Source organism: Neovison vison, chromosome 8, assembly GCF_020171115.1.
Source record: "Neovison vison isolate M4711 chromosome 8, ASM_NN_V1, whole genome shotgun sequence".
Lineage (NCBI taxonomy): Eukaryota > Metazoa > Chordata > Mammalia > Carnivora > Mustelidae > Neogale > Neogale vison.
The window spans coordinates 29,949,351-29,973,198 of record NC_058098.1 but is presented as its reverse complement, the minus strand read 5'-3'; the positions used below and the strand labels follow the sequence as shown (position 1 = coordinate 29,973,198).

Sequence of the window (23,848 nt, the reverse complement as noted above, 5' to 3'; positions counted from 1 at the left end):
CTTTTAGGAGACAAGGGCACTCCATGGTATTCTAGCACCTAGCCCCAAAAGAAGTATGCAAGCTAGGTATTTTAAGCCTGGGTATAACTCACTAGGCTTCAGATGGGGATGGGGTCTTCTCCCTAGGCCAGACAGAAGTCTTAGGGACGGAGTTCTGTTTGGGATGTATGCGACAGAGACAACAGCACCCCCTTCTGGTCAGTTCCCAGAGCGGCGCAGAGCAGAAAGCACTCTCCCCTTTTTGAACCCAGCCCCTCTCCACTACTCTGTTGAGGTCCCCTCTTGTGAGATACCAACAGGCTATACCTTCACCTTAAGCATAAACACTTTATTGTCACCTAGGGTTCTGAGGCAGGTGGAGCAGATGCATGTTATGGGTGGGCAGGGAATGTCCCAATGGCACATTGAGTTGATGGCAGAGCCAGGATCAGCCCTTATTTCTCCTTCTGTCTCCCTACAGCCCCCCAACCCCTACTGCCCTTTGATGGCTGGGACAGGGTGCAACTGGGTCATTCATGGGCTGCCCTTGGGGCCTTCTTAGATGAATTATTCTGTCCTGAAGGAAGGTTCCCCCCAGCCAGCATCCCCCACATCCTCTCATCAGTGCCTTCATCCTGCATCCTCCTCTTTAGCCTGTTAATTGAGAAAGTTTAAAAATTAACAGTCACATTTGGATGGTCAGTACCACACCCAGGAAGGTCCTCTATCCCTGTGTTACTTGTGCCAGTCTCCAGCCATTTTTCTGCCCCATAGGGGTTCTCCGCCCAGCGCCCTGTGCTGGCTGAACTTATCAGTCCATGCACTGGGCCCTTCAGGCCCAAGCCCTGCATATCCTCCATCCTCCTGCTCCCCGTCCCGCAGCGGCCCTGCTCTGCCTCTCCCAGCCGCCTCCACCTCCCAACCCTCTACCCTCACCGCCCCCCCATCCCCAGTTCAGGCCAGGACTTGGTCTTCTGGTGCATTCTGCCTTCGGGGTCACCCCTTATGGGCGCACCATCTTACAAACCTCTTCTTACTCCTTGATCTCAGCCCTTGCTTGGCAGGGCTCTAAAGCCTTCCAGTCAGCCGCCCCGGGCCCAAATCCAAAGCGAGAGTCTGTCCCCACCCATCCTGCGACCCCAGGTCCCCGGACAGGAGGGCGGGGCGGGGGGGAGGCGCTGACTTCAGAACCAGCAGCTCTGTCCGCCGCAAACCGACACCCCAGACCCTGAGGCGCAAGAGGGCGGGGCCTGGCACAGGGTCGGGCTGGCACCACGCCCTCAGTTGGAAAGAAAGTCGATGGCGGCACGCACGGAGCGGTTGGTGCTGACGTCGACGGCGGTGACCTTGATCTCGGTGTCGCCAAACTGCATGGCGGCGCGGATCTCGCGGCGGCCGCAGGACGCGCCGTCGGCGGGCTCCAGCTCGAGGCTGAGCGCGCCGCACTTGCGCACGCCTGGGTCGGTGATGAAGCGCGCGTCCTCGGCGGCGCAGCAGTACAGGTTGATGAGCACGCGCCGCTGGCCCGGCCGCGCGGGACAGTAGCTGCGCCGCACCTCCTCGCCCAGGGCTACCGACTGCTCAGCGGCCACGAAGCGCTCGAAGACGTCGGTGCACCAGCGGCGGCCGTCGCGGACCAGCAGTTTTTCGGGCGGGTGGCGCCCGGCCACAAACCGGTTGAGCACGCCCACGCCGTAGGTGAGCGGCGAGCGGCGCACGCGCACCACGCCCGGCGCCTGCCCGAACAGCACCGCGCCTTTGAGGATGGTGAGGCCCACGTCGTGCGGGACCACCACGCGCAGCCCGCGGGCGCCCAGCGCCGTCTGCACCGCGTGCTGCAGCACAGCCGACTCCGCGAAGCCGCCCACCAGGAACAGCAGCTTCACGCCCTGCACCTCTGGCCGCGCCAGCAGCGCCTCTGCGGGAGGGGGCAGGGTGGGGTGCAGAGAGGAGGGAACGCAGGGTGAGAGCGAGCCCCGGCCTCTGAGGCCGCCGCGGTGGCCACAGGCACCTCCCCTCCGCCATCCCGTACCCGGATGACAACTAGACACTAGCTCCTACACCCTCAAACGGTAGCCGCGTTCTGGGAAACATGGAGCGTTTTCATTGAGTGCTTCGGGCAGTCGTCACGGGCTCTGCTTCCGTGGCAGTCTGCCTCCTTTCCTCTCCCATCACTTCGTGGAGGGCGACAAGGATGTGCATTTGCGTGTACTAAGTGCTCCTGCCGACTGTGCACGTCTCTAGATGCTTGAGGTCATTTAAATCCCTGGGATGACACTTTTGGGAACCCGGTACTATTACCCCATTTTATAAACAAGGAAACCGAGGCACCTGACCTCGGTCAGAGAAGCGACTACACACATCATCCCACCTAGTTCTTAATATCCACTACACTGTGTCCTCCAGGTGTTTCAGATGATTCTGGGTCTCATTTCAGTGTACGGGTGTGTGGAGGCTTCCAGGCATTATCACGAGGTGGAATTATTCCTGCATCTGAGCGTGAATGTCAGGGTTAGTGGAGGACTCAGGCAGGCACTCACCTATATGCTGGATGATCCCACTGACTGTGGGCTGAAAGAGTTCGTTCATGGCCTCACAAGACATCCTGAGCATCCCCTGTGAGGACCATTTCACGAAGTTCACGCTGTTGGTAAAGGGGGCACAGGTTATCGGTGGGAGTCTGGGGTTCTACCCCTGCTCCAGGCCAATGTGCCTGGGTGCTGACTGCATTGCCTGTGTCCTCCCAGCCCCACTCCCCTAGGGGCTTTAGCCGCCTGCCTGGTCCAGTTCCAGGCATGAAGTCCCAGGAGAGGAGCCTCCCTTTGTCTCTAGGCAGAAGAACTAAGGCACACTGGCTGGCACCGTGTGTGTGTGTGTGTGTGTGTGTGTGTGTCTGTGTGTGTGTGTGTGTGCGCGCCTGTGTCCCCTGTGGTGCGGGGAGGAGAAAGATGTCAGCCCTTCTGCCGGGGCTCAAGATTCCTGTCCCAGTTCCCGCCATGGATTCTAGCTGGGATGTTCATACCCCTCTCCTGCTGTCCACTGGCAAGAAATGCGCGCGGGGCAGTGGGGGCAGACTCCCACTGTCCTCTCGGGCCCACGTCCTCCCTTGTGAGGGCCTACCCCACCGGCAAACCCTGCTTGAGTCCGTGGTCCCCAAACCCACCTGCTCCGGCGCAGGGCTGTCTCCACGTTGTGGCCTCGCTGTTTGCGGTAGAAGTCGATGAAGGAGAAAGGCAGCGAGATGTTGAGCGCCCCTGCGCGGTGCGGGCCTGCAGTGCGTTTGCGGGCCTCGAAGGCAATGGTTAGATCCACCCAGGCTGCTGGCCGTTGCCTTTTGAAGGTGGTGATGAAGTCCTCGCCGAAGATGCGGCCCAGCAGCTGCTCAAAGGCCAGATCCACGCCCACCGCGCCATAGGGACCGCCTGGCGTCGGCAGGGGTAAAGAGGGGGGCATCAGCGCAGACTCCACCGCCCAGGGGGCACAGGGGGGCCTGGGCACACTGGGTATGAAGGGTGATGCTGGCTGGCTACTCACCAGATGCCTTGTAGAGCTCCTTGAGGGTGCCATGTGGCTGCTCCAGCTGGTGCACGGTCAGGTCCACCGTGCCTCCTCCGCAGTCTGCCACCACGTAGCGGTCTCCTGCAGCGCGGAGCGTGAGGACACACTCCCGGCCTGCTTTGCACCCTCAACTCTGCCTCTCTTCCAGATTCACCCAGCACCCAGCCCCCAGCCCTGCCCCAGCCCGGAGCCTTGCCTGCAGGGAGGATGGGGGGGTGGCTGTAAGGGGCTTCAGGTGCTTGAACCTTAGGCCACCATGTAGGGGCACCAGGTTTTGGGGAAAAGTGTTTCCAGGACTCTGCAACTATCCGCGGAAAATGCCAAGAAGTGGGAGTTAGGGGGGTGGCTGAGTGGGGTGGGGCTGCAGGTGACAGGAGACGGCCAGGTTAGATGCAGCTGATGGAGGAGGAGGGGTGGGATTTTTAGGGTCTGACACCCACTTCGCGAATGTTCCCTTGCCCCCTATCAGTATATGTTCCCCGCAGGAACCAAGAAACGTCCCTTGGTCCCTCCTTGCCCACCTGCTTGCATCTCTGCCCACAGCTCTCCAACGCCAGACTCCACCAGGAAGGTGCGGCTGTGGCGGGAACGGCGCAGCTGCTCACGGGCTGGGGGTCAAGGTACAGCAGGGCCGGGTTAGAAGGAGGTGCCTCAGCTACCATGCTTGGCCCCCGTCCTCTCACCAGCACCCTCCATGAGCATCTGGACCAGCCAGTTCTGAAACTCCTGCTCTACTCCTAACTAGGGGAAGGCAATGCTGAACCTTGAAGGGTCCAGAAAAACCCTATGGGGTAAACTCAGGTGCTGTGACCAATACCTGAGGGGAAGTATTTCTGGCTGCAGGACATTCCCTTAATGCAGGCTGGCTCACAGCAGTGCAAGATTGAGGTTAGGACAGTTTGGAGGACCTTGTGTGGCCAGGGGAGGAGGTCCTGAGGGGTGCAGGGGGGTCATGGGATGGCATCTGGGAGAGTGACTAAGATTGATCATAGCTGTTTCAGTGCCCAGTGCAGGCACTGGAGCTTGAGCATAGTAGCAGGAGCTCAGGGCTATTGTGCGGGGAAGGGGGGTGACAGTTGATGTACTAGGATGGGAAAGGTGACTGGTTCAGGGGCTGTTGAAACTCTTGAAGACCACCTTGGATCAGAGTGGGGACTGGCTTTCTCCTTTGTTAGTACCTGAGCACCACTCAGGACAGGTGGTTCCCCTACCTTCAGATTCAGGACTGGGGCTGAGTCCTACTCTCCTCAGACAATGATCTCCTAGGGCAAGGTGAAATCTCTGTTCTCAGATTGGACTCCCCCAGGTCAAGGCTGTGCCTCCTCCCTCAGACTGAATTCCACCAGAGATGTTCCTGTCCTCTCAGACTGGGCTGGAGAGGGTTGGGGCAGGAGGGTGGGGGGAAAGGTTGTCTCTTCTTCATGTCAGACATGGCTGAGCCTCTGTCCTCAGTGTCCCTCTGACCCTCCCAGGGCAAATGTCATACCATTGGTCAGTGCCCCTGGGGGCAGCTCACCCTGCCGGAAGCTGGAATCGATGGAGCGGCGTTCACCCAGGCGTCCACTGCCCGGAGCCCGGCTGCTTAGGTCCAAGAGCTGGTGTAGACGCAGCTTGCGGCAGTAGACAGAGGCAGCCTCTGGCTCTAGGGCGATGAGTAGTTGTTCTGCATCCTCCCTGGACACCAGGCCAGCCTGGGGATTGGGGGGGGGCAGGGCCAGGGAATACCGTGGGCCAGGTGTCACACCTAAGATGGCACCTCTGGGCAGCAGCCAGAGCCTGTGGATCTCCCAGTTCCTCCCCATCACATCCCACCCATGGTAGGCCTCTCAGGCCCCTCCATGCCACTCAAACTTGGAGCTGCCTCACAGCTACCCTGTGACCAGCCTGGGGAGGGGCACAGCCACAGCCAAGAATACCATGGCGTTGCCCAGCAGGAAGAGACCCTAGACAGTGAAAACCTACAGCACCTGGAATCTGCCTCTCCAAGCTGCCCAAGGTGGCTCAGGCTGCATCAAGGTCCCTTCACAGGTGCAGGCTTAGCCAGCTGAGCACTGGCTGAGGGTGTTAGCTCAGACCCCAGCACAGTGGGTATGGGTATGGGGTTATAACGACCAGATGGTGTGTGTGTGTGGGGGGGGTTCCCCTTTGGCTCACTGAACCATTTTCCTTCACCAGGCTGGTGCCAGACAGTAGCCACAGGACTCCCCACTCCCAGGAGAACTCTGATCTAGGCACCAGGAGACAATCAAACAGTGAAATTGCAGGCACCAGGACGGGCCCGCTGAGGGGAGAAAAACACTTGGGATCTGTTATTTCCTGTATCAGGACAGGGGATCCCTGTGGGAAGTACTTTAGGGTTTTGTGGGATTCCCTGGATTCTGACGAGGTGGGGGTTGGGGATGGGTGGGTGTAGAGACTTCCTGCCCAGGGTCAGCCCTTCCTGAACTGGCAGCCAGGGAACAGTGTGGGAGGAAGCAGGGTGGATAAACTGGCAGAGGGCACGAGGGTGGGGGGTGTTTATTCTGGCTGGGCACAGCTTTGCTTTCATCCTGGTCTCTGCAGGGGGATGCCCACTGCCTCAGGGTTAGCTCCTTCCGGTGACAGACCTGGTGCCTGGGCATGCCTGGCCAACGGGTGTGTGAGGTTGAGAGTTCTGGTATTTTCCAGGGGGTGTACCAACAGGCCTTTTAGAGGTCCTAGGGCATCTTCCTGAGGGCCCAGGGGGAGGACCAAGCAGTAAGTCTTGCTCTGGGAGGCTGTGCTCCCCTTCTTCCCCACCCCATCTCACTGGAGTTGGGGGGACTTGAATTGTGCACCACCTCCCATTCTCCAGACCTTTGGGCATCTTATGGTAGGAAACCCAGAGAGCATTGGTCCAAATCACCTCCCTCCATAGCTGGCGGCTCCTGTGTCCCAGCTGCCCCCTTCTCTGGAGAACTGCCCTCAGCTGAATGGAAACCACGTCCCTTGGAGAACTTTCTCCCACACCCCAAGGAACCAATGACAGGCTGATAGGGATGCATGAAAAGCCAGCCACCTTGCCTCACCGTGGTCAGCTGCTGGGTACAGTTCTTCCTCCAGTGCTCTCCATGGGATCAGGCTGAGGCTAGACTCCGGTTGAGACCACATTCCTGCTCAACTCTTTCTCCTGTCCATTTCCCTCACTCTTGCTCCTGAGAGCTCTTTTCCAATACACCCCATGCACAAGAACCCCTATCTTGGGCTCTGCTTCTAGGAAACCTGACTTAAGACACAGGTTAAGCTGGCCTGGGCTGTGCCTCTCGTCCCTCTGCTCTCTGTTCTTGGAGGCTCACACCCTCTCTGGTAGCAACAACCCTCCAAAATGCCCAGCAGGGGAAGGCCAGAGGTCTTTATGCAATGACTGGTCCAGGGTTGTGTGTAAAGGACGGTCTTGGGGGCCTCCCTGGACCCCTCCCGAGTGACTGCCAACTGCTCTGCCTGCCCATGCTCACCAGGTAGGCAGCCTCACGCATGAACTGCTTGGCGGGCTGTTTCCAGATGGCGGGGACTGTCAACACCCAACGCACAGTGTCCTTCTCTGGCAGCGACGGGCACTGCTCCCTCAGCTCCTGGAGTAGGAGGGGGCAGTGAAGGGTGCGCTGGCTTGGGTTAAGGGGGTTTCTTCAGCCTTCTTTGTATGGGATCTGGAGGAGCTAATCATGCCTCAGGAAGGACTTCCCAGCTGAACTGGAAGAATTCCTAACGCCCCCCTCCCCAACACCTGTACATCCATGCAGTCTCCATCAGAGGGAAAGGCAGGGGCTGGAGAAGATGGCTTCTGAGCCCTGATGGATAGGCTGAGAGGAGAGAATGGACCTGGGGGTCCGTGCCCCGGTGGGGAGGGATGGGGTCGCAGCACACCTGAAGGGCATGCTCCTTGAAGAAGCGCAGGGCGTGGGCGAACACCTCCAGGGCAGGCATTTTCTTTCCATTCACAGCCTCTAGCTGGGTCTTCAGGGTGAGATCCTGACAGGGACACAGGCAATTCGGCAGAAGGCCATAGCTCTGCCCCCACTTCCTGACGACCTCTCTCTCTGAAAATCACCCCATTTCCTGCTGCTTCGCCTCTAGAGCGTCCCCGCTAATCACACATTAGTTCTGTCTCCAGCCCCTCTCGTCAGCACCGCCTCTCCTCTAAGCCTAGCCCCACCCCAGCCCCGCCCCCACTGGCCCCCAAGCTCCGCCCCCTCATCCTCGCCTCTTCTTTTACCTTGCTCCCCTTCCGTAAGCCCCTCCCTTTCCACACTTGGCCCCGCCTCCCCGGCTGGGGCCGCCCCGAGCCAGGTTGTGCCTTACAGTAGCGCTGTGAATCTTCATCTTGAACTTCTCGAAGTAGAGCCAGTCTCGTGCCTCCTCAGGGTCCAGATCGTGGTAGTAATCGCGGGCGGTGTAGCCAAAACTGTGAAAGGCGCCCTCCGGGGTCAAAAGCAGGCAGGTGGGGGTCTTCTGGTGGGCCACTCCTGGGTCCCCGCCCTCCCATTTTCTGTGGAGGCACAGGGCTGTCAGTGTGGTCAGAGAAACCCTCCCTTCGTGGGGTTGGGTACTGGCTTGGGGATCAGCTATGCGACCTTGGGCAGGCCACCTAGCCTTCCTAAGATTCAGTCTTCTTACACGTAATATGGAAATAATAATAGTACCTACCTCTTAGGGTTCTTGTGAAGATGGTGCTGGGCATCCAGTTAAATCTCCATAAATGGTGTTCATGGGATCCGCCCTATCCCTGGGGCCACAGCACCTAACAACATCCTCAGCTCCTGCTTCCTCCCATGAGGTACACCATTGGACTTCGCCTCCCCGTACTCTTAAGCAGAAGCAAGCCATCATCTACCTGCCTAGGTCTGGCCTCCTCATGGACCCCTAGAGGACCCCAGCAGAGGCTTTCTCCCAGCCAGACTATTCGCCCTCCTCCAGGCTGTCTTCCACGGCCAAGCTCCTTCAAGGCATTAATCATTCCTATCTGACCCACCTCGGCAGCTACACCCCAGCTGACTGTACCTCCAGTAGTACCCTAAAACCTGAAACAGATTCCAAACCTCCCCATCTGCAGGTGCCATCTGGATCTCCACCCAGAACTCCCTGTCTAGTTCATTGGCCTGGCAACTTCTTTCTCCCCTTCCTCTGTCTTCTCAGAGGCCCTGACACCTCTAGGCCAAGCTTATCCCTGCAGGCTTTAGGGGAAGGAATTCCTTTAGGGGAAGGAATCCAGGCAGAAGCAACAGTATGTGCAAAAGTTTAGAGGTGTGAATGATCTGGGAGAATCAGTTATAGGTTCTATGCAGCCAAAGAAAATCCAGGAATGTTAAAGTCAGCTAAGGAAAAGAGTCAAATGCCATGTCTGAATTCTGTCTTGATGGGTCTTAAGTAGAAGAATGAAGATTCTTAGATTCATCTGCCATTAGAAAGGTCCCTGGTTGATCTTTGTGGTGGCAGCAGTGGTGACCACTGTTCAGCTGCTGGTACACAGCTTTTTGATCATGCCCAGGGCCTACACACCCTTGCAGAGACTGGCCAGGGCATGATAGCCCAGATCAAGGCTCATGCAGACTTGTTCGAGAGCACCTCCAAGGAGATCAAATCCTGTTCCTGGCAGGCACAACTCAGAAGATGAAGCTTCCAGGGCCAGTGTCAGGTGGAGGCTCTGACCACTCTGGAGTAGAAGTGATGGATGGGGGGCGCCTGGGTGGCTTAGTGGGTTAAGCCGCTGCCTTCGGCTCAGGTCATGATCTCGGGGTCCTGGGATCGAGTCCCGCATCGGGCTCTCTGCTCAGCAGGGAGCCTGCTTCCCTCTCTCTCTCTCTCTCTCTGCCTGCCTCTCTATCTACTTGTGATTTCTCTCTGTCAAATAAATAAATAAAATCTTAAAAAAAAAAAAAAAAGAAGAAGTGATGGATGGAAGGAACGATCCATATGCTTGGAGGGAAATTCTGTGGTTCCCTGGGCTGTGCTGGGAGAGTATGAGGGAAGACCCAAAGTGGCCAAACAGGAGAAAAAGAAGACAGGACAGGCCAAGCAGTGGGTGTAGAACTGCTGCTTTATTAATGCTTTGCCCACCTTTGACCAGAAGAAGGGCCCCAGTGCCAACTCTAAAGTCCTTAATCCTGGCTTTCGCTAATAAAGCCACTTAGCCAGTCAAAGAGAGAGAGAGAGAAAGAAGAAAGAGAAAGGAAGGTCACAGTCCCCAGGTGGCAACAGCCTGGAGGGGAGGAAAAATGGAAAAGGAATACCAGAGAGAAGGATATTTATTGCTCCCATCCAGGTGAGAGAGGGTGAGGCTGAACTTAGGGTTGGTGGCCATGGAAAGAAGTGACTGGGTGTTCCAGAGATATTAGGAAGATAGAAATTACAGGTCTCGGTGGCTGGTAGGGGTGGAGAGGCAAGCCAAGATGTCCTCCAGTTACTTCCAGTGACTGTCCCCTCCACAAGACAGAGGGACAGTGTCCTTCCTTGGTCCTCAGCCCCAGCATGGAATCCAGCATGGCCTCAGTCACTTACGGGATGCCCTGCAGCTCCTAGAGGGCTGTGGAGGTGGATGGAGCAGAGAAAGGGGGAGGACGGTTCCTGTGCATACAACACAGGTCGGTTGTATCTGTGAGGAAGCGACCCTTACATTTGTCTCTCCATCCACCCTGCCATCTACCCTCCCAGGTCCAGGGGAAGCCCCTCAGCTCCCCTGTCCCAGTGTGGGTTAGAGCTTTGAGGTCTTCTAGAAAGCTCTTCCACCTATTGGCTGCAGTTACATTAAGACACATTCAAAGGATCAGGGTCTTGAGGCCTGGAGGGGAGTGTCAAAAAATGGAGCGTTTGGGGGCACCTGGGTGGCTCAGTCATTAAGCATCTGCCTTTGGCTCAGGTCACGATCCCAAGGTCCTGGGATAGAGCCCCACATCGGACTCCCTGCTGGAGGGAAGCCTGCTTCTCCCTCTCGCACTCTCCCTGCTTGTGTTCCCTCTCTAACTATGTCTCTCTCTCTCTCTCTCAAATAAATAAAATCTTTTAAAAAATGTATTGCTCAGGGCGCCTGGGTGGCTCAGTGGGTTAAGCCGCTGCCTTCGGCTCAGGTCATGATCTCAGGGTCCTGGGATCGAGTCCCGCATCAGGCTCTCTGCTCAGCAGGGAGCCTGCTTCCTCCTCTCTCTCTCTGCCTGCCTCTCTGCCTACTTGTAATCTCTCTCTGTCAAATAGATAAATAAATAAATAAAAATCTTTAAAAAATGTATTGCTCAAATAAAGCTCGGCTACATCAGAATGGGTTCTTTGCACATCTCCTTCTCAACAACTGTGTGACCTATTACCTCAGTAACCCCTCTGATCCTTCATGTCCTTGACCTCCACTGAGGGGCTCACCCTAGCAATCTGCCTGTCTCCCGCACACACATCCCAGCACAGGTGTTTGAGGAAGGCTAGTCATCACAGCACTTTTTGTAATAGTGAACGATTAGGGGGAAGAAGCCTCTTAAAACCATCAACAGAAAAATGGGCGAATTATGACACACCCGTACTGTGAGATACTAGGCAACTATTAAAAGAAATTGTGCCTTCAACAGAAGCTGATACAGAGAACAGGCATGTCAACCAAGATGCATGCTCAGAGCCCAAGGGAGCTTAAGCCCAAGGTGGCTGCCTTGTTTGTGTTGTTTGCTTGGTGCCTTTTCTTCTTCCTTTTTAATGAAAAAATAATGTAGGTGGATTTGAAAGCAAAAGAAAGAGGGAAAGGAAAGGAAAAGAAAAGAAAAAAGAAATGAAATGAAATTGTGGCTTTATGTATTGACACGAAACATCTACAAAATAATGTTGGAAGTTTAAAGTAAGGCAAGTTGTAGGATATCCCACTTTTATTTATTTATTTAAGGTTTTATTTATTTATTAGACACAGAGAGAGAGAGAGAGAGATCACAAGTAGGCAGAGAGGCAGGCAGAGAGAGGGGGGGAGGCAGGCCTTCTGCTGAGCAGAGAGCCCGATGTGGGGATCGATCCCAGGATCTGAGATCATGACCTGAGGTGAAGGCAGAGGCTTAACCCACTGAGCCACCCAGGCACCCCTCCCACTTTTATTTAAAAAAATACATGTATATGTATATATGCGTATGTACTAGGGATGGAGGGAGCTCTGGGCAGACTCCATGTGGTCCTCAGTGACAGTCCTTCTGAGACCAGGCCCAGCCCCGGGACTGAGAACCCCTGACCCCATCTCCCAGCCCAGCCACCCTCACCTCATCATGTGGATGGCTTCAGGATCACTGGCGAAGCTGAAAGCATAGCCACTGGAGGTGGTGCCAAAGTCGATGGCCACCACCACGGAGAAGGGAGCGTGCTGGGGGGCCCGGGTCTCGGGCTTCTGTGAGGGCAAGACCCAGAGTCAGGCAGCAGCCAAGGGCTGCGTGCCCGAGCCCCTCCTCTTTTCTGGCTGTGTTCCCGACTGGCGCTGCCTCCAGTTACCTGCCCAGGCTCCCCTCCCCTCCCCAGGCTCCAGGCTGAGCCCTGAAGCTGCCAACTACGCAGAATCCCAAGGCCTCTCCGGTCGCCCTCTACAGCTCAGGGCTTAAGCTCCTGCTTTCCTCTTTGGGTTCCGGCCTGCCCTTTGCCTGGCCGGCCTGACCCCACCCCCAGTTCACATCTTCTCAGGGCAGCTCCAGTAACACATGGACCTGTGTATATTTGACCCTCCAAATGTCTGTGTGGCCACAGTGAGACAACCAGACTCTGTCGGTTTTATGGCAGAGGAGAAAGGCCAGTGCACAGGCCCACTGCGGTTCCTTCTCTCTCCCAGGCCAGGCCTGGGCTCCTGAGAACAAGGCAATCCCCAGGCTGGATCATTAGGCGGAGGCCATCCTGGGTGGGGTGACCCAGGGAGTTGGAGGGAGGGTTACATCCTGGATACTTCAAGCTAATAGTTTCCAAACTAATTTTTAGCAATGTGTCTTGTCTCTCCCAGATATAATTTGTATTCAGGGAGGGCTGTGGTCGACAGGAGCGGGGGCAACTCTGGGAGGCCGAGTGCTCTAAGGACCTGAAGTCACTAGAGGCTCAGAAGTCCCCCAGCCCTAGGCAGGCTCTGGTCCACGGATGGCATCGTGGAGCGGGGCTGTTTGGGTAGTAGTTATGTGGGGCTCACCGGAGTAGAACTCTTACCCCTACAGTCCTAGGTCACTGGAGGCTAATTCTTCTGGGGAGGACATGAATGGAGTGTGCAGGGGTCAAAGGCATGGTGCCACCCCCAGCCCAGCCCGGGCCCTGCCAGACCTCTGCCAAACACCAGGCCTTGTTCTCTGGAGCACGCCCATCTCCATAGCACCCAGGCCACCCACCACCAGGAGCCCTGCTCCCAAGCTTACTGGAGACTGCGAGGGTGTGAGTGGGGCAATGCCACAGCTTTCCTGGGTCCTTGGGGAGCCGGGCGGGCTAGGCACGGGGGACCGCTCGGGGCTGGAGCCTGCAAAGAGAGGGCAAGTCACTCTAGCACAATCAGGGTAGGGGCGGGTGGCCAGGCCCTGGGAGGTTCTCCATCAGTCCTTGCTGGACTGAGATAAGGGACACCCTGCAGGGGAAGGGAGACTAGTGGGGGAGGGGAGGAAGGACAAGACTGAGGCAGGGGCAGACTAACGGTCTGTTATCCATCTGAGGTGACCTTCCCCTGCAGGGTAACCCATACCTCACCTAGTGTCTTCCCCAGCATCCCTCAGACACAGCAGGGGAGGGAAGAGACAGAGAAGCACTATGGGGGATGGTGAGGAGGACCTGAGTCCAGAGACAGAAGGGCAGGAGAGATGGGGTGGGTGGAATCCTGGGGTGGAGGGTAGAGAAACCAGAAAAGGTGGGGAACTGCAGATGGGACTGAGGCCGAGGTGGGGCTCCTCCGCTCCCCAGTAGAGTTTGGCCAAATGGTTCTAATCAGGACCCGAGGGAATCTGCCTCCCTCCCTTCCACCCTCCCTCCTCCACTAAGGGCCAAGCATAGGCCCAGCTGGCTGCTTGGTGAGGATCGAGAAGGAGAACAGTACTTCCCATGGCCCAGCCCTGAGCTGGGGGGTGTCCACAACACTAGGAAGTTGGATTCTGAGCCTCCCTTCCCCATGACACACAGGAACCTGGAGCTGGCATTTGGGGGAAGGAGGCCCCACTGAAATGCTCTCGCAGGCTCAGGACCAAGCTGGATCTTTGCTGGGAGGGAGCAGAGAAGCTCCAGAAGGCAGCCCAGAGCTTAGCTTGGAGGATCAGGCAGCTTAAGGGCCTGCCTGGCTGGTCATCCCCTAGGTGTGGGCTGGTGGCTCCTCATCACCACACTGGGCCCTGAGAAGGCCCCTGCCCGGGGTACTGGGGCGCCCTGAGATTCGTGTGTGGGGACAGGAAGGCTGACAGGGTCTGGTGTGAAGACCCGTGGACATGTTGAACTGGTCTGGCAGGCTTCAGGCTGAGCCAGGCCTGGGGCTTATGTTTCTTCAGCAGCTGTCCTGCCTTGTGCCCTACTAGGTCCCCACTGTCCCTGGTGTTGGGGTACCCCAGGAACATATGTGAGGCATGAGGGGACTCGAAGTGCCTGGCCAGGGCCAGAGTCTGTCTTGAGGTGCCGGAGGGTTCTCCCAGGGCTCCTTTTTTCTAGGCAGGTCCAGGCTTGGGCCCTGCCAGCAGCCCCAGCTTGAGGGGCCGAGCTGCTGTGGCTTGAGCCTGGGAAGGGAGGCAGGAAGGAAGGCCCAGCCCGCCAGGTCTTTGTTAATGGACTTCCTGAGGAGTGTCCCTCCTGCCTCCTGGCCTCCCACCCCTGCAGAGAATGTAGAGCCTGCTCCCAGGCCAGGCCACAGGCCACTGCAGGCATATACACGCAGAATTCCATGCGTGCAAAGCCACCTGCCAATACACACGCTCTCACACGAGGCCCTGCACACAGAGACCTGCCCGCAGGAAGACACAGACACAGACACAGACACACACACTCATACCAGGTCCCGGGTACACAGACCCCCCCCACCATGCAAACACACACTCAAAGACACACACTCACGTACACAGCCCTGTGTGCACCAACCTTTCTGTGCACACACACTCGCTCAGCAATCTCTTCTGGGAGAGGCACCCATGGGCAGACCGGGGGTGGGTCTCAGTGCCACGGTGAGTGGGGTCGTGGGTCAGGGCCAGGGTTGGGCCGGGGGGAGGGGAGACTTACCGATGTACAGCCCCTGCAGACCCATGTCTGGGACCGCCAGCATCTTTGCAGGCCCTGGGACTGTGAGCAGGAACAGACAAACAGAATGGCATTTATTTGTTCCCTTGTTTCCTCCCTGAATGCTTATTTATTTTCTTTGCTTGCTTTTGGCTGAAGTTCTTTGAAGCGAGTCCCAGGCATCGTGTTGTTTCACCTATAAATTCTTTAATATGTCTCTCCAACAGATAAAGATTTTTAAAAACAGGGTCACCACACCGACCTCACCTTTAATAGTATGAACAGTAATTTCTCAGGCTCATCTAACGTTCAGTCCCACAGTCCCCACTTGTCTCAAAAAACATCTCAACAGCGGCTTTGTTGGAATCAGGTTGTTCCTGCATGTTTTCAAGTGCCCACTCTGTGCCAGGTGCTGGCGGACATCTGCGACCCAGAGAGACACTGCTGCTGCCCCAGAGGCCCACAGCCTGGTGGGGAGACTGATAAGGGTCAGAGAATCACCCAAGTGCATTTGAGGTTACAAACGATGCTGTCAAGGTCACAGCTGGATACAAACCAGGCAGAAAGGCTTGGTAAGGCTGGAGAGAGAAGGCTGGGCTAGGCTGGGCTGAGCTAATCCTGTAGGCAGGCCCTTGGGGACCCTATTTCATTTATTTATTTATTTATATTTTCAAAGATTTTATTTATTTATTTGAGAAAGAGAGAGAGAGAGAGCACGCGTGAGCAGGGGGAAGGGGCAGAGGGAGAGGGAGAAGCAGACACCCCTGCCGAGAGCAGGGAGCCCAAAGAGCTGAGCTCCATTCCAGGACCCTGAGATCACGACCTGAGCCAAAGGCAGACAGACAGCTGAGCCATCCAGGTAGCTCTTGGGCTCCCTATTTTAGATCTGGTTTTACATGAAGGGCAACAGCAAATCTGGAAAAGTCTGAAGTAGCAGAATAGAGATGGGGGTGTGACCTGCATTTTACAAAGCCTCCCAGGCTATAGGGAGGGTGCAGATCACAGCAGCTGGCAGGGAAGCAGAAGCCCCATCAGGGCTCCAGGCAACAGAAGATGGTGGTGGCTGTGTGTCTTGAGACAGAGGTGGAGTTCTGAAGATAGAGATTAAAAGTTAGAGGTTAAGGTTAAGTTAGAGGTTAAAATCAACAGGGCTGGGTGCCTGGGTGGCTCAGTGGGTTAAGCCTCTGCCTTTGTTCGGGTTGTGATCTCAGGGTCCTGGGATGGAGCTCCGCATCATGCTCTTTGCTCGGCAGGGAGCCTGCTTCCCCTCCTCTATCTCTGCTTGCCTCTCTGCCTACTTGAGATCTCTCTCTCTCTGTGTCAAATAAATAAATAAAAACCTAAAAAAACCCAAAAAACCCAACAGGGCTGACAGAAGATGGCCAGATTGGATATGGGGGTTTAGTGAAGAAGCAGGTGTCAAGGGTGAGGTTGTCCGACTGGAGCTCGGAGGTGGACAGTGAGGAGGAGAATACTGGAGAAGGTGGGGCTGGCAGGGGCCAGGGGCAGAGTTCTGGGTGCAGTTTTGCAACCGTGGAGAGAATAGCCTAGGGGGCCGGCTGGTGTATGATGCAAGCTCAGAGAAAGCGGAGATGGAGAGGCGCCTTTGGGAGTCTTGGTTCCCGGCAGGGGGGGCGGCTGGTGAGGAGTCGTGCGGGAAGAGAAGGGAGCACCAGCACAGAAGGCTGGCTGGGGGAAGGCGGGCTGCCCGAGGAGTCCAGATGCCTGCTATGGTTTCAGGAAGATCTCAGATCTAAGAGATCGCACGAAATTAGATGCCTTTAGAGGTTATTTGATGAGTCTTGAAACACCTGTTTTAATGGCCCAGGGCCAGCATTTTGGCAGAACGATGGAAATGAGGTACAAGTCAAGGGAGCCTAGGCAAGAAGCGAGCAGAGCTAAGGAGAACACAGTGGGCACTTACAAGAAACTTGGCTGAGATCAGGAGCTGGTGGGAGGACAGTAGCTAGAGGAACAGAACGCTCGAGGAGGGGGGGATGGGTTTTCATTTTCCTTTCTAAGATGGGAGGAACCTGAGTTTGTGTCTGTGAAGTTCTAGGGACTGGGCTAGAGGCAGCAGCATTGCAGCCCCTGCATTGCAATCAGAAATGCAGAACCTCAGGTCCTGCCCAAGAACTACCGAGTCAGAACTTGCATTTTAACAAGATCCTCCGTGGTTCTGGGCACATTCGAGTTTGAGAGGTGCCCCTTGACGTGTCCCTGGGCCAGTCATCACCCATGCCACTATCCTCACCCGTGGACCTGGCAGTCCCCCCAGATTAAGGTGAGGCTGCTCAGAGCCCACTCCCTCTCTGTAGTCAGTGGCCTGATCAGGAGATTTGCTAATAGAACACAGGCAGACACAGATCTGGACGCCATGACATGAAGCACATGCATGAACATGCATGTGCACGCCCTTGCTCACACACAGTTGACACAGCCCAGCCCCAGGGCAGACGGACACTCAGGCATGTCCAGAATATTCCCCCATGGCCAACACCATAGAAATTTCCAGACACCCACAATCGTGCTGCCACACTGTTGTGGCACATGTTGGAGGCCCAGGAATGAGAATCACAAGAAAGACAGAGGCTGTTTGTGGGCACTCAGAGTAGCAGGGTGGTGCTCAGAAAAGGGAGAGCTAATAGTGGGCATGGGTATGAGCCCTGAGAGCCAGACACAGGCTCAGCTCAGGCGAAGGGAGTGGTGTGCGGGAGATGGTTCTCCCCAGCCCTAGCAGCTGATTGTGTGTGTCTTCCCAACTCTGCACTGATTGACAGCACCTGGGAAACTTAAAACCAGCCATGATGGAAGCATTTACACCACCGAAATTGGCAAACACTATATATCAGGTTTTTTCCCTCTGAGAGAGTTGACAGTAAAACATTCACCAGCACACACATGGCTAGGTCAAGGCCACAAGGGAGAAGCCCTATGTATGCTTGTCTCGATTCTTCAGCAAATACTAAGCATTTCTTTGTTTGTGTCAGGCTCTGTGCTAAGTGGTTGAATGAATGAATGGCTTTTCTGGACCAACGCTATTGTTTTTGGAGGAGAATCAATCTAGAACCACCAGGAAAAAAAGACTCTGGAGTCATCTCTCTAAGCTGGATCCCATGTCCAAACTGTGTGCTACAATCCTCCAGCTATCTGAAGCTGCCCGTTCCAATGATCTCCCATCTCTGAGTATGTGAACACAGAGTACCCCTCCTTGGGGGTCTCAGGGTAGGCAAGGGCCTATTACGGCACCTGGTCAGAGTACATCATGTCACCTCTCTGTGCTTCAGTGTCTATCCTATAAAATGGGTCACACAAGGGCTTGTTAAGACTGACAAGTTCAGGGGCACCTGAGTAGCTCCGTCGGTTAAGCGTCTGCCTTCAGTGCAGGTCATGATTCTGGGGTTGTGGGATCGAGCCCCGCATCTGGCTCCCTGCTCAGCGGAGACCCTGCTTCTCTCTCTCCCTCTGCTGCTCTCCTGCTTGTGCATGCCCTCTCTCTGTCAATCAATTAATAAAATCTTAAAAAAAAAAAAAAAAAGTGACAAGTCCAGGTAAGGAAGGTGGTTGATAAAGGCAGGACTTGGACAGATGAGAGCAGTTGTTCTTTTCCTTCATAGTATAGATTCTAAATTTTCTCTTGTTATAAGTTTTGGTCTTTTAAAAAAAAAAAAGATTTTATTTATTTATTTGAGAGAGAGATAATGAGAGAGAGCATGGTGGGATGGGGGCGGTGACAGGGAGACGGAGAAGCAGGATTAGCAGGCTCGTGGAGCAGGGAACCGGACACAGGGCTTGATCCCAGCACCCTGCGAATCATGATCCGAGCCGAAGGCAGACACTTAACACTTACCTGATGAAGCCACCCAGGTGCCCCAGAAATTTTGGTCTTATTGAGACTTATTCTAATCATTCTGAGTTCTTTTTTTTTTTTTTTAAGATTTTATTTATTTATTTGAGAGAGAGACAGTGAGAGAGAGAGCATGAGCGAGGAGAAGGTCAGAGAGAGAAGCAGACTCCCTGTGGAGTTGGGAGCCTGATGCGGGACTCGATCCTGGGACTCCAGGATCATGACCTGAGCCAAAGGCAGTCGTCCAACCAACTGAGCCACCCAGGCGACCCTTCATTCTGAGTTCTTTAGCGAGGGAGGGAGGACTTGAATCCCTCTGTGTTAGAGGAGGATCCTGATGATTCTTTGAGAGGTGCAGGTAGAAGGGGGCGGTGGCCTTATGTGTCTTTGGGACACTTCCCCACCATGCATACACACCCAGAAACATTTAAGGACAGTGCTAATCATGAGGCACTCTGAGTGGGACTCGGAGAGGCACTCTAATCATGAGTGCTAATCAGGACAACACTCGTTCCCCAAAGCTAGGACTGGGCAGTAGCCATAGCTGGAGATGGGGCAAAGTAGACCCCCACCCCAGGGGCCCACTAATTTCAGACTGGTGATGCTTAGGGGTTTGAGCATAACTGGGTAGGGCAGTTTGATTTACACAGAAAGTAACTTCATTTCCTGGCAACAAGCACAGACTAAACTCTGGCCCTAGCCTGACCCCTACCCTGCTCACAGACATCCCCTTCACCCTCCTATGGACTGACCCCTAGCCCCTGGCTTCATATTGCTCTCTCATCTCGAGCTTCATATTGACGCGTGGCCCTGACTTCTACCCAATAGGTATGACCTATCATTCACCCGGGGCCAGGACAGGGTGTGGCTCAGTCCAAGAACTTGGAAACTGAGACTCCCATTCCAGAATGCTTCCCAGACTCACAAAAGTGAAGGACTTTGGGCCTGATGGAGAATATTCTCCAAGAATCTCTTCCTGGAGAGGGGAAATTAAGGCTGGATACTTATGTCCCCAAAGAGCACTGAGGGTACATGGTGTTGCTGGATTTCAGCGCTCCACACATACCTGTCCTCTGCCCATGAGGACAAAGAGCCCACCCAGATCTTTATAGTACCCCTCTCTCCCCTGCATGCTTCCCTTCACTGGACCCTGCCTCTCCCATCCACTGTTTTCTGCTCAATATCCTGCCAGCTCTTTAACGGAACAGGACCTTGTCAGCAGGCAGAGAGGCCACAGGCATTTCTCCCAAGCCACAGACTAGACCAACCAGGGCCAAGGACCGACGAATGAGAAATGGCAACCAAAGGGCTGCCCCAGTCCGTCTGTGGAAAGGAACCCTCAAGGAGAGGGACCATGAGGAGGCTGTGGGGTAGGGGGGCTGCCTCCTGGGCTGGGGCAGGGGGAGGCATAAATGGCCTCGCACGGTCCCCTCCCTGTCCTCAGCTTTTTTCCCCCATACATCCTGCCCCACCCCCGTTGGGTCCTCATCACCGCAGCAGTCAGTTCACAAATCGGTTCACAAACAACCTCTGTCTGGCAGAGCCCACAGAAGCCCCTCCCATCCTCTGCCCACCAGTACCCCCTCACCTCCCTTACCTTCTGGGGCTCCAGGGCTGCCCTTGGTCTCACAGGGAGACCATATTTTAAGAGTCTCATGCTCTACCGACTGAGCTAGCTGGGCACAGGGAGACCATATTTTAGAGCTCACTCCTTCCCAGTCTCTCTGCCCCGCAGGAGCTTGCTTTACAAACTGGGTCCACTGCCCAGACATGGAGCCCAGACGCCGGGCCACCTGGGCCCCCCAGCCGGCCTCACAGAAAGAAACCAGAGGTCCCCGTGCGGAGGCCTGCCCACAGTCAGGAACTGCAGCATCCTGGCCACTGTGCCACTCTCGAGCTTCCCGGACCATAGGCCCTAGGAACCCCCTTCCTCGACCAGGTGACACCCCCCACCACCACCACCAACCCCAGGTCTCCACGTCTGGCGTAGGCATTGTATCCTCCACAAACTGGCTTACTGGAGCAGACCTCCCAGCTCCCAAACCCCACCCCTACCGGAGCACAGGGGTCTACTCGGCCCCCCAACCTCCGCAGAGCCGGTGTGGGGTCCCGACGCCAGGGTGGGACCCCCACCATCGCCGCTCCAACTGCTATTCTGAACCCGCAGCCCCACTGGAGAGAACGGCTTGAAGGATCTGTCCCCAGACCGGCTGCCCAGGGTTAGGAAGTCCTTCGGGGGGGGGGGCGGGGGGCCCTCAGCCGACAGCCCGGGACCCCCAGGACGGCACACACCTAGCCGCCGTTCTCCTCTGGGAGCCCCCCTTCCCCCGCTCAGAACTCACCTCCGCCCTCCCGACAGCTCGACCTCCGTCCAGCCGCCTCGATCCCGGGCCCACAGCCCGTGGTTGCGCCCCACCGCGGCGGCCGCTGCCCTCGACGTGCGCCCAGCCCGCGCCTCCGGCTCGCCCCGCGCCTCCCACCCCGGCCGCCGCCCCCTCCCCCAGGCCGGATGGCCGCGCGCTCCCTGCCCAGATGTGCGAGGCCGGGGCGGGGCCTGCCTGCGCGGGCCTCTCCGAGGGGCCCACCCCAGCCCCGCGTCCCGGCCCCTCCCTGCGCCCCTCCAGCGACCCGCCGCTGCGCCTCCCCACTCCGCCCAGCCCGCAGCCCCGGGGGTGGGAGGGAAGGGTGAGGAGGGGAGGTGGAGGGAGGGAAGAGGAATTCCAGACCCCTCGTCGGCCTCCTGCTGCCGGCAGGCGGCGGAGGGGCTCCTCCTCCCCTCCCCAAAGGGCCCACCTCGGGGCTCAGCTCAGGCCAGCGCAGCTCGCAACTCCCGAGCCTAGCCGCTGGTGAGGGAGGGCCCTGGCTCAGACCCCTCTCGTCCCCTGGCCCAGACTCCTTTCAGTCCCCAGCCCATCCTACTCTCCTCCCCGCCCCTCCCCGCCCCAGACCTAGCCAGGTCTCCAAGGGTCAGACAGAAAAGGCGGAATCCAAGGTGAGGTCAGCCCTTTGGGCCCCAGGCTGGGGCCTCGCTCTGTCCTTGATGAAGCTTGGGGCATTGAGGAAGGGTTCTCGAAGGCTGGGGCCCCATTTCTGGCAGGGGGCTCACTGGGAACTCACCCAGCCTCCTCAAAGAGCACCCAGCCCCTTTCCTTAGAGCGCTCACAGCCTTCCTGTCCTAACCTGGGTGGGTGGGGGGGGGGAGATGCTCAGACATGGCTCCAAACAGGGGTTTGCCAGATGGAGACCCCTCTCAGCTAAGCCCCTCTAAGGCAGCTAACTTACCTTGCCCTCCATCACCTCCTGGCTCTGGAGGGCCTAGGCCCAGCCCACTGCCCATCTTTAAAAGCTCGTCGGCTAAAGTGCCACATTTCCTGGGCTCGTTGCCCTTCTTATCCAGGGCACTGCCCTGGAGCACCCCTGCAGCAAGGCCGGGGTTGGGGTCTGTAGCTAGTCAGTAAGCCAGCAAAGCATCCAATCAGCAGCCTCCACTGGCTGCTCCGGGGAGTGTGCGCGTCTGCGAGTGTGAGTGCGGCTCTGGATGCCAGTGACTCCACGTTCATGTGTTAAGTGCGTCTCTTGGGACGTCTGTGTGACTGTGTCTTTGTGTCTGTGTATATGATAGATGTGTGTCTTTGTGCATGTGTTTGGACTGGTCTGGGTGTGTGACGGGTGTGTGACGGGTGGACTGTCAGCCCTTGTTGTCATTCCAGAGGTTAAACAAAGCCTGGGAGGGCCGAAGTGGCTGCAGGGGAGTATATGGGGACAAGGCAAAGGGTCTGGCCCCTCCAACGCAGCCTGTCTCTCCTTTTCCTTTGCCCTTCCACTGTGCTTTCATTCCCTTCCGACCTGGAGCTCTACCTATTGGCTCATCTCTGAGGGCTTCACTCTGAGCAGGAGTAAGAAGACTCATGGTAAGGGGTTCTCAACCCTCAGCATCCTCCCACTTGGCAGCTTTCTGTCCCCACCCCACCCCCCATTTCAGGCCCTCTCAGTCTGACTTGGGACTCACAGGCCCCACCCTTGGGCAGCTTCCAGTCTAACAGAAGAGAAGGACAGCAAATAATCCCAGTGAATCCTCAAATTCGAGAATGTTCGACTCAGTTGCCAGCAGGTTTGGACCCAGGAGGTCATGCACAAGGATCCTGCAGAGCCCCTACCTTTACCACCCTCTCTCTGTGCCCTTGCAACACCCTCCTCTCCCCTCCCAGGGCCACTGTGGTCCCACCCACTGACCTCACCGGCTTTCTGCTTCTCCCCGGGGTGGGGAAGCTGGAGGAAGGCTCAGCCTCTGAGAGTATCCTCCCAGGAGCAGTTTGTCTCCAGGCCAGGCTTTCCCACTCTGACCTTGGCTCATCCACTCTCTCGAGGATGCCCTGCCCTTCCAGCCCATTTCTGTGGTGCAAGTGAAGGTCATTCTCCAAAGTGCAAGCCTGGCCCCATCCCTTCATCACTTATATTCTCTGGGGCTCCCTATTACCTACAGGAGAAGATCCAAGTGATCCAAGGTGTGGACGGCCCTTGGTTGACCTCTCAAGCTCTCCTTCCCAGACCTAACCTCCAGCCTCCTCTCCAGCCCTTTGAACACAAGCTCCAGTGCTCTGTTCGCCCTGGACCAGGCCCCTAGCCCTGACCTGCTCAGCAACATTCTCCTTTCCCTTGAGCCCTCGGAAAGAAACTGGCCCCTTGGACCCTGCTGTGGGTGCTGTGTCAGTTGGGAGAGGCCCCAGCCCTGGTGATCACTAGGGGTCTCTCAGGAAAATGCGGGGTTGAGAAGGCAGAAGCAGGGCTCTCCTTTCCCAGTGCCCACATCCTGGCCCAATGTGGCAGACCAGCAGGAAGTTTCAGCCCAGGGCGTCTCAGTCTCCCCTCCCTCCTGCCCAGGCCTGGCTGCTTGCTCTGCCCCAGCTCAAACCGCCCCCCCCCCGCCCTGCCATGCGCAAATACACACCTGTAGGGAGGGCAGGTGCCTGTAGACTTATTCACCAGTAGACTTTGTTGACTGAACTCCACAGTGTGCTGGTGCCTAGCTGGCTAGCTTACCCTGCCACCAAACACGTGGCGACAGGGCCCTCCATCCTCATTGTACAGAAGAGAAACTGAGGTTTCTGGGAGAACTGGGCACTGTCCCATTCGGACCCAGCAATGGCCTCAGGACCTATGTCCTTTGCCGTGTCCCATGGTGCAGGAGGCTGGCAGGGGAGGATGGTACCTAGGCACTCAGAGGCGGCTCCCCGATGGTTGTCCGGCCCTGCCTGCCCCTTCCTGGGCACAGGAGGGCTCCTGGGACAG

At 56.7% G+C, this 23,848-nt stretch overlaps 1 protein-coding gene across 2 annotated transcripts; it reads right to left on the bottom strand.

Annotated features, from left to right (window-relative positions):
- Positions 1-307: 307 nt before the first annotated feature.
- On the bottom strand, positions 308-23,848 carry HSPA12B (heat shock protein family A (Hsp70) member 12B). 2 transcript variants are annotated; one of them, XM_044263369.1, is made up of 13 exons: positions 23,508-23,848; positions 14,716-14,775; positions 12,891-12,988; positions 11,769-11,893; positions 7,855-8,041; positions 7,420-7,524; positions 7,011-7,127; positions 5,054-5,228; positions 4,059-4,145; positions 3,514-3,618; positions 3,143-3,401; positions 2,520-2,623; positions 308-1,897 (listed from the first exon to the last, which is right to left on the bottom strand). In XM_044263369.1, the coding sequence occupies exons 2-13, from the start codon at positions 14,756-14,758 to the stop codon at positions 1,260-1,262; spliced, it is 2,043 nt and encodes a 680-aa protein (XP_044119304.1). In that variant the 5' UTR covers positions 14,759-14,775; positions 23,508-23,848; the 3' UTR covers positions 308-1,259. The 2 variants fall into 2 exon arrangements, with proteins under 2 accessions (XP_044119304.1, XP_044119303.1); XM_044263368.1 differs by lacking the exon at positions 23,508-23,848 and adding an exon at positions 20,902-20,995.

Bases quoted from the DNA above. Each gene is read 5' to 3' on its own strand.
- HSPA12B (XM_044263369.1), bottom strand. From the start codon at position 14,758: ATGCTGGCGGTCCCAGACATGGGTCTGCAGGGGCTGTACATCG. The intron at 8,042-11,768 runs GTGAGGGTGGCT...GTGCCTCCACAG, and splicing joins GAAGCCATCCACATGATGAG to AAAATGGGAGGGCGGGGACC. The intron at 7,525-7,854 runs GTAAGGCACAAC...TGTCCCTGTCAG, and splicing joins TGAAGATTCACAGCGCTACT to GATCTCACCCTGAAGACCCA.